The sequence below is a fragment of the Apteryx rowi genome, unplaced genomic scaffold, assembly GCF_003343035.1.
Source record: "Apteryx rowi isolate R43461 unplaced genomic scaffold, aptRow1 scaffold_578, whole genome shotgun sequence".
NCBI lineage: Eukaryota > Metazoa > Chordata > Aves > Apterygiformes > Apterygidae > Apteryx > Apteryx rowi.
In genome coordinates, this window is record NW_020450847.1 from 370,343 (window position 1) to 380,360 (window position 10,018).

At 45.6% G+C, this 10,018-nt stretch overlaps 1 protein-coding gene across 1 annotated transcript; it reads left to right on the forward strand.

Annotated features, from left to right (window-relative positions):
* AICDA (activation induced cytidine deaminase) lies at window positions 1-5,194 on the forward strand. The gene is made up of 5 exons (XM_026082455.1): window positions 1-85; window positions 3,556-3,703; window positions 4,218-4,488; window positions 4,673-4,788; window positions 5,095-5,194. Exons 1-5 carry the CDS (start codon window positions 78-80, stop codon window positions 5,146-5,148), a joined length of 597 nt encoding a protein of 198 aa, XP_025938240.1. The 5' UTR covers window positions 1-77; the 3' UTR covers window positions 5,149-5,194.
* The last annotated feature ends 4,824 nt before the right edge of the window (window positions 5,195-10,018 follow it).

Genomic DNA, 10,018 nt, shown 5'->3' on the forward strand with positions numbered 1-10,018 from the left:
CAAGTCAGAGGGCTGTTCAGACGGAGCCTGTGAGACAGCTTCCCTGCAATCCCATCACCTGAGAGACCCTGGCAGTCATGGACAGGTAAAATGGGTGCCTCCAGTTACTTGCTCAAATCAGAATCCAGAGCTTTTCTCTTAAAATTAACCTGCTCTGCATCTGGTGCTCACTGTCCCTTTCCCTTTCTCCATCTGACTCACTGTTCTAACTCCCTCACCCTGTCCTGCTCTCACATCTTCCATCTCCGTGTTTCTGTCACTCTTTCTCTCTTTGACTGTCACTCTGTATTCTTTTCCCTCTCTGTCCTTTCTCTTTCTCAAGATTATTCTCTATTCCTGTTCATTCTTGCTTTCTAGAAAGAAAGAAAGATAACAGAAAGATGAACATTCAGATGCTATTTGCCGCTTAAGCCTTTCAGTTCCTGCCCACTCTTAATTCTTGCATCAGATTTCTGTCTCATTCTGTTTCTGCTGCTCTCATCCTAGCTCTAAGGCACAGACCATTGCAACAGCTGATATCTCTACTTGCATTACACTTACTCTGCAACCTAGTTATCACTAATCACTCTCCACAACTGCATATCATTCCCACAACCAGAGGCCTTTACTCTGATTTGAGCATTGGCTTCATGAATCTTTATTTGGAGAGATGGTCTCTGTTCAGTCTACTTCTTCAGGGCCTGGATATAAAAACAGCTCTTGTGTCCTTGATGCTTTCCCTTGAGCTACACAGTAGCTACAGGAGCTGCACATAACCACCAATTTGTACCTAACTGCAAACCTGCTCAGTTGCTCCCTTTAACATCCGTTCATTCATTTTTTCTTTTTGTAACAGTCACATTCTGAAACCCTTTCTAGAAAAAAAAAACAAAAAACGGGATGGTCAATTCCAGAGAGAAGGTAAAACAGGAACTGACGTAAATGAATATTTCTAGTTGAACAAATTACTTCTATGATTCAAAATTGTCTTGAACTGTCTTCATTTTGTTCTGACATTGAGAAATAACCAAAGTGATGATTATTTTCTTTTTTTTTTTTGGTCATTTCTCATTCTTCACCCTTTTTTTTGCAACCAGACACTGCTCTACAGGGTAAAAAACATTGAATAAGGAAAAATGGGGAGAAGGGAAGAAAGGGACAGTGGGAAGGAAAATCAGAAAAATTTTGAAAGCAAATATTTTTGCTCAAAATTTCACAAAGTAAGAAAAAGGAAATCCTTCGTCCCTTAAACTTTTGAACATGTTGAAGAGCATTTTTCCATGCAGCCTTTGGTGAAACATCAACAGAGTTTTCATTGTTTTTCACCTGGTTTATGTGGTTCTTCAACAAATGACTGCATTTTTCACAATTTCTCTGCTCTGTTTTCTCCTGTTGTGACACACCCCAACTAAGAGTTTTGCAGTCCATCTGGCCTATCATACCTGCTCATTTCCTGCATGGTTTTTGGGCTGTCTTCTCTGAAGACCCTGAGATCTGTCACACCTAGAGAGGGTCTCCTCTCTAGCATCTCTCAATATTAAGAAGGAGACTCTTCCCCCGCCATTCCTGCAATTACACACATCTGAAAGGGAGATGCTTGAGATGCACCACTGATTGACAGTTTTGTGAGCCAAAGAAGAGCAATGGTGTGTGCATGTATGTATGTTAGTGAATATACATGTGCACATATGTATTTGTACAAAGTGGAGGAGAACAGGGTAAATACAAGGCGGTAAGTATGCTCCAAGAATGAGAGATACCAGTGGGAAATAAATCAGAACTAATGATAAGGAGCATACAGCACAAGAGAAAAATGGGGAGAGGAAACACAAACACAACCTGAATACCAGAGGGGTGATGAAGTGTAGTGAGATCAGTTTGTGCTCCACTCCTGACACAACCTGCAAGCCCAGCAGAGCAGACTGGAACAGTGCTTAGGTGACTGACCTCCAAGAACTGCTTGAGGCTGCTGAAGAGCTGAATAAGATGCTTAGTAGGGATGCTCTGCCTACTGAGTGTACACGGGACTCTGCAGGGCCTTGTCTCCTCTATGGACTTTCTCTTAGCAGAAGACATGCCACAACTCCCATGTGATCTCCTTCTCTAGGAGCTTATGTGTATAAACAGTGTCATAAATGACTATGTGCATGTTTGTTCTTTCTGTGTAAGCAAGACAGTTTTTTTGCGCTGCAGGCTGAGGATGGCAGAGAAGAGGATGTGTGCAAGTGACTTGTGTATCTGTGGGACAGTCAGGGTATCAAAGGCATACAAGGGAAGATTGTGCCTCTGATAATCCAGTGTTTTAATAGGGAGCACTTGAGGTGCAATTGGGAGTGCTACATGAGAGCAAAACACAGGTCTGTGCAATAGGTCAATGGCAAGAGAATGTGTGTGACTATGTGAATGAGCAGCTCTGGTGTGGTGACCATTTGTGAGGGTGCATGATGGAGACGAGTCACTGGAGAAGTAAATAGGATGCCACGGTTATCTGGAGGTTAACTGCTCTGCAGTGCTCAGGCTTTATGGTGACAATGGCAAATAGATGAAGGGCATTTGCATATGAATTTTTTCCTTGCTTAGACTCTCAGATTTAAATCAGGAAATTCCCCAAAACCCCAAATTCCCCTTTCCTACACCTCACTGAGGACCCCCAGAAAACCCAGCCTCCTATCACTTCAACTGACCCCATCTCTCAGCTGAACACCAGCCTATCAGAGGGAAAAGATGACAAAGGATGGGATTATTTTTAACCCATTCACTTCTGTTTTGCATTGCTGTGGGGGAGGTAAGTATTCACCTTGGTAAACACAGCTGTTGTCAGCTGCCTTTGTACCTCCACTTGGGGGAAAAGCTATTAGAGAAAGGTCATGACTTGCTTATCCTCCCAGTGCTCCTACTCCCTACCTCTCTCCAGGAGGATCCTAGGCAGGGGAGCAGGCCCCTGCCAGCCTCTGAATTTGTCTAATAGGGGAATGGCACTTGTATCGGGAGAGGTATCAACATGCTTACCCCATTATGTATCCTCTTGGCTAGAGCATGGCACCTTGCCCTAGCTCCTTGTCCTACACCCTTCCAACCATGCTCTTCTTTTGGCCAGTGCTAAGAAACACTGTCCAGTCTTCTCTAAAGAGGCTCTAGTTTGATCTTTCCCTTGCTCCTGAGGCTTTTCAGGATTTCATACAGCAAAAAGAATATTTCTTGATGACTGAACTCCAGACCCTCTCATCTTCCCAGATCTTCTCTTCTCAGACACCTTCATCCTTTGCCCTCCTTGGTGTCCATTTGGATATCTGCAGATAGTTTCACACTCCACCCAGCTGTAGCTGCTGTTTGACTAATCACTACTAATTTACACACCTTTTACTGTTTCCACTCATAAGGTTACCTGCTTCATCCCTACATTCACGTCTGCACCCTTTCCCTAGCCCATTGCGTGCAAATTACTGATGCTCTTCTTGTACTGAGAGATCTGGACACGACGTGGATATTTTTGATGCTGAGCCCTCAACAGAGACATGGCCAACTGCTGGCTCCAGGGAGGGGCTGATGTAAATTCTCTCTTATCTTCTCCTGCAGCCTCCTGATGAAGAAGAAAAACTTCCTCTACAATTTCAAGAACCTGCGCTGGGCCAAGGGCCGTCGTGAAACTTACCTCTGCTATGTTGTGAAGCGCCGTGACAGTGCCACTTCTTGCTCCCTGGACTTTGGATACCTGCGCAATCAGGTATGGGGAACACCTCAACTTCCTGTTCTTATACCTGTGCTGAGGTGGATGCAGCTCCACTTTGTCTTGGGTGGCAGGGAAAGGAGGGCTGCAACAGCAACACTGTGCAAGCACTGGTGCATGTATCCAAGAACATGCACACTGCACTGGTACATAGCATTTGGGGGATGCAGCCTCCTGGTAAACCTGCACCTTACGCTACCCACAACTGTCCTACCAGCAAGACACCCATACTCCCTGCTGCTCTACCAGTCCCTCTAATTTTCTGCCCAGCTCCCACCCATTTCTCCTGTTGTACATCCCTGCACATCACTGTGTCCCTGCACTTTTCTAGCCAGTCCTCTACCTATGTACCAATGTCTTCTTCCTCTGTGCACTAACACTGAGATGTATCCCCCACCTTGCTTATCCTCCCCTCATACCCTACTCAACTCATTCCTCCCGCCTCCTCCTCCCCTCTTACAGCCTGCTTCACCCCTGCCTCATGCTTTGCCCCTCTCCCTCTTTCATGAAGATGGGCTGCCATGTGGAGGTGCTCTTCCTGCGCTACATCTCAGCCTGGGACCTGGACCCAGGCCGCTGCTACCGTATCACATGGTTCACCTCATGGAGCCCTTGTTATGACTGCGCCCGACATGTGGCTGACTTCTTGCGGGCCTATCCCAACCTGACCCTCCGCATCTTCACTGCCCGCCTCTACTTCTGTGAGGATCGCAAGGCAGAGCCTGAGGGGCTGAGGCGCCTGCACAGGGCTGGGGCCCAAATTGCCATCATGACCTTCAAAGGTGAGATGGGAAGGGGGGAAAAAGATGACTGAGAGCTATGGGGGTTAGACTTGGAAGGTGGTGGGAGAAGCTAGGACAAAGAGCCAGAAAAGATGATTGCAGTGATTTAGTGATCCTAGGAGAGATCTATGTCCTCTCCTTAGGCAGTCCTAAGCACTCCTTAATTCCCCTGTGCCTTGCACAGATTACTTCTACTGCTGGAACACATTTGTGGAGAACAGGGAAAAGACCTTCAAAGCCTGGGAGGGGCTGCATGAAAACTCTGTCCGTCTGTCCAGACAACTCCGACGAATCCTCTTGGTGAGGGCCATTTCTCCCTCTCCTTCCAGTGCCTCTTCCCCTCAGCTTTTTCCTCTCTTCCTTGCTGTAGTTCCTCTCTCCTCTTGCTGCCCATCTGAACCATCTGTCATTTCATCCTTTCCTGTGTCGTCACCTTCCATGTCTCTCATGCCCTTCTCCCCCCATTTTCTTCATATTCCTCTCTCCTCATCCTCTTTTCCTTCTTCCACCTCTCATCACCTCTCCTGCCATTCCTTCCTCATTCCTCATCTCCATAGTTTTCTGCTCACTTGACAACTGACCCATCATTTCTATTTTGTCCTCCAGCCGCTCTATGAAGTAGATGATTTACGAGATGCCTTTAAAACCCTGGGACTTTGAAGTGAAAGTCATCAACAATCAGAAGACTACATAAACACTTGTCCTTCATCTCCATCTCTATTCCTCACAGTAGATCTTTCTCTTCTCCCTTCTTTTCATCTCTCCTCCTTCCAGCACTGTGTCCAGAGAGATAAGACTATCCTTACTTTTTCATTTCCAAGGAAAATTAGGCTGGTCTTCTGAAGACACATTGCCCTAGATTCACACCTTATCCATCGCTACCTGGGAATAGCCAGGACTGTAGTGACATTGCCAGAGAGCAATTTGCCCTCCTTTGACCCCTGCAGAGAGAGCTAATTCAGGTTGTCCACTCACGAGTGCTGGGTTCAGCCTTGCCCAAGTAGGAGCAGACAGACTGCAAAGCTGTGCACTTCACTGTGTTCTCACTGACACTGCATTGATCTGCACGTACCACTAGGGCTTTGGAGAGCATGTCTCTTACAGCTGCACTACATTGAGTGTCCTTCCCTGTTAGATAGTTTATCTGTCTTTCTGGATGTGAGTAGGTGCTTAAGTGGTCTAGCCAATGTCTTAACAGCAAAACTGGCCAGTTATTGGACAGTTTGAGAACCTTGGACTGAGTCCTGGACAGCCCAGGTAGCTCAGCTTGAAAACCTCACTTGAAGCCAGCAGGTTCTGTAAGATGACTGTGGGCTGAAGGCAATTCATGAACAGCAGTCGAGTCTTCATGAAAGACTCGCTGAGAGACCCCACAACTGAATTGTCAGTTTCCAAAGATCTGCCTTCTTGTCTACCACAATATTGTCTTCCCACAGCACTGCCCTTACAGGAGAGGCTGAAATCAGAATACCTGTGAAATAATCACAAAACCTCCTGTACAGGCCCACTCCCTGTAATATCTTCTGCCCAGAAAGGAGGGAGATTCAGTAGCTACATGTCCAGGTTCATGCCCTGGGAGAGGTTGAAACTAGTAGAAGATTCTCTGGACTGCATTTTCAAGAGTGAGCTGCAATTCTGGGTGTCCAGGAAGACATTCTCCATGCAGAAACAGGAAGCCCATTCAATTCCCATTGACTATATTGAGAGCCATGGCAGCTCTGGGCCAGTGCTGATCAGTGTGTGGACCTCTCATCCAGCCAGGAAAGGACTCACCAAGGCACTTCACCACTGCAGTGTTTTCCCATCGTATATCTATTGGTTCAGGATGTGGAAAAATGCTTCATTTCCACATTGTAATGTCCCTTTAGACTTAGTTTCTCCATCATGTAGGTTGAGCCTGTGGCATTTTAGATGATGCACTGGCATCCAGATCAGGCACCGTCTGTTTCTTGACATACCACAGGGCGGAGGACCACAGCTCCCACTACTGGGGTACTTCCCAGCCACTGAGCATTTCCTCTTAATCAAACTTGAGATATGCTCCCTCTGTAGCCTGCTGTCCTCTGCTGCAAGCAACCTAGCAGTCCCATAGTCCTGTTTCTTCAGGCCTTTTACCACCCATACGCTAACTAGATACATCTAGTTGGTGACTGGCCTGAGACCTGGCCAGCAAAACACCTGGCATGAACAAAGGTTTACAGCCTGTCAGTCCCTTTTGTAGGGTGCAAAATCAAAACATCCTTCTGTCTGACAATCGCTGTTTCCACTAGGGGAACCCATTAGCACTGCTAGAAGCCTTGTCTTGTAGACAACATCTTTACTAGGTTGAAGACATTGGTTGATAGCTATACCCCTACTACCACCTTTTTACTACTTTGCAGCTGGATTGTTCTCTATGGTCTAATCTCTTGAGGCTTTCTCTGATCTTATCATCAGCATCCCATGCTCTGGGGATGCTCTGTCATTCCCTTCATGGTAGCAGCAAGCTCTCTAGTCCACCCTGTTCCTCTTTCTGGGTAAGGCTATAGGCTCCCATGTTGCTCCTCATAATGCTTCCTCTGGTGATGGACCAGCACCAAGACAGTGGAAAGCTCTGCTCCCACAGTGCTTCCTGCTAGCAGAGGTCAGAGCTGGGTGCATCACAAGCTTCCTACAATTTCAGGCTCCTAAGGCACTCTCATCTCAGGGAATCCGGACCAGGAATACCAGTGTTAATTCTTTGCAAAGCATTAATTTGCAAGCATGGTGCTGTATATTTCCTTGATATGGTGTATATTATTTATATATAAATAAAGGTCTTGCATATAAGCCTCTGGTTTTGTCATTATTTTCAGACTAACTGGGGGAGGGATGTAAAAGCTGACCTAAAAGACTGAAGTGTAATCTAACTGTTCTGATTTCAGGAGAGATAAGCCAGCACTATTCTATGAAAATGTCTTTATCCTTTTCAACTATAACTTTGAAGTTGTTCATCCAGCAGATCAACGTGGTTAAAGCACTTGGGCCATTGGTACTTCGGAAATATTACCAAAATAGTGATATAAATGCTAGAAGTTGTTCAAGATGATTCATATATTGATTACAAGCCTATTATACAAATTCATGACTTGTCACTCTGTGTCCACTTTAGTCAATCAATTACAATATACATAGCAAAACCAGAGGAAAAGCACAGATGGAAAAAGTATCTGTCTTCCAGCTTCTGGTACTGGGCTACACAATACCACTGTCCTTCTGAGTAAAGTCATTGGAAATCTACTAGAAAAAATAGCATTTTCTAAAAAGGCAATTGAGATACTGGCTTTTGCTTAAGTGCTGTTATAGTCAAGTTAATATTGACTGTCAAAACATGAAAATTGGTGATATTATATAATAGGAGAATAAACACAATGAGCAAGTATGAAGAAACATGCACAGAATATTTCCCAGGTTGTTTCCTGCGAACCTAAGGAGGATTAAATATTGAGTAGACTGTTTAGCTAATCTTTGTGATTTAGCTATTGGAACTTAGCTCTGCCACTATAGACTTTTTTTTTTTTTTTTTTTATTAACTGCGCTTTGTCAGTTCTCATATACCAATCCTTTATCATTTGTTAAAAGATATTCTTTGAACTGGCTTTATAATTCAGCCTCAAATGCATTAGGTATCTCCAAAAATAGCTCCATGGAAGATGACTATTACAAAGTAGCATTACTTTTTCAACCTAATAACTTTTCTACTTGTTTATTAGGTTACATATATAGGGATTATTTCACTATTGCTTATATTCTGTTATATACTCCTTAAGTTTATAGCCTGCCCCTTATGGCAATAGTGGCTGTGCTATTACAGAATCACAGAATGGTTGAGGTTGGAAGGGACCTCTGGAGATCATCTAGTCCAACCCTCCTACAGCAGGTTGCTCAGGACCATGTCTAGACAGCTTTTGAATAGCTCCAGGGATGGAGACTCCACAACCTCTGAGCAATCTCTTAGGGTGCTCAGTCAGCCTCACAGTAAAAGAAAGTTCTTATATTCAGACAAAGCTTCCTGTGTTTCAGTTTGTGCCCCTTGCTGCTTGTCCTGCCACTGGGCATCATTGAAAAGAGTCTGGTTCCGTCTTCTTTACGCTCTCCCTTCAGATATTTATATGTATTGATAGGATCCCTCCGAGCTTTCACTTGTCCCAGCTAAAGAGTCCCAGTTCTCTCAGCCTTTCCCCATATGACAGATGTTCCAATTTCTCAGTGTCATTCACTGGGCTTGTTCCAGTAGCTCTGTGTCTCTTATACTGTGGAGCCCAGAACTAGACACAGCACTCCAGTTGCAGCCTCACCAGGGCTGAGTAGAGGGGAAGAATCACCTCCCTCGACCTGCTGGCAACACTTTTCCTAATGCAGCCCAGGATACCATTGGCCTTCTTGGCCACAAAGGCACATTGCTGGCTCACATTCAAGTTGTTGTCCACCAGGACTCCCAAGTCCTTCTCCGCAGAGCTGCTTTCCAGCAGGTCAGCCCCCAGCCTGTACTGGTGCATGGGGTTATTTCTCCCTAGGTGCAGGAGGTTGCACTTGCTGTTGAACTTCATGAGGTTCCTCTCTGCCCATTTCTCCAGTCTGTCCAGGTCCATCTCAATGGCAGCACAGCCCTCTGGTGTATCAGCCACTCTTCCCAGTTTTGTATCACTGTCCCTTCATCCAGGTCACTGATGACTAAGTTGAACAGGATTGGATCCAATATTGACCCCTGGGGGACACTGCTTGTTACTGGCCTCCAGCTAGACTTTGCCCAACTGATTACAGCCCTCTGAGCTCTGCTGTTCAGTTAGTTTTCAATCCACCTCACTGTCTGCTCATCTAGCCCATACTTCCTGAGCTTGCCTATGAGGATGTTATAGGAGACAGTGTGGAAAGCCTTCCTGAAGTCAAGGTAGAAAACATCCACTGCTCTCCCCTCATCCACCCAGACAGTCATTCCAGCACAGAAGGCTATTAGGTTGGTAAAGCATGATTTCCCCTCTGTGAATCCATGCTGACTACTCCCAGTCACCTTCTTATCCTTCATATGCTTGGAAAGGGTATACAGAATGAGCTGCTCCATCACCTTTCCAGGGATGGAGGTGAGACTGACTGGCCTGTAGTTTCCTGGGTCCTCCTTCTTGCCCTTTTTGAAGGCTGGAGGGACATTTGCTTTCTTCCAACCCCCAGGCACCTTTCCCAGTCCCCATGACCTGTCAAAGATGATTGAGAGTGCCCTTGAAGTGTCATTGACCAGTTTCCTCAGCACTCGTGAGTGCACCCCATCAGGGCCCATGGACTTGTGTATGTCCAGTTTGCTTAAGTGATCCCTAACCTGATCTTCATCCAACAAGGGAAAGTCTCCCTTTCTCTAGATTTCCCTCCTGGTTTCTGGCCTGGGATTGCTGTCTTACCAGTAAAGACTGAAGCAAAGAAGGTATTCAGTACCTGTCTTTTGTGTTCTTTGCCAACAGGGCCTCTGCCCCATCCAGCAGTGAGCCCACATTTCCCCCAGTCTTCCTTCTGTTTATGT

Coding starts and splice junctions, on each gene's coding strand:
- AICDA (XM_026082455.1), top strand. Junction 3,704..4,217: donor TTGGATACCTGCGCAATCAG/GTATGGGGAACA, acceptor TCTTTCATGAAG/ATGGGCTGCCATGTGGAGGT. Junction 4,489..4,672: donor TGCCATCATGACCTTCAAAG/GTGAGATGGGAA, acceptor TGCCTTGCACAG/ATTACTTCTACTGCTGGAAC.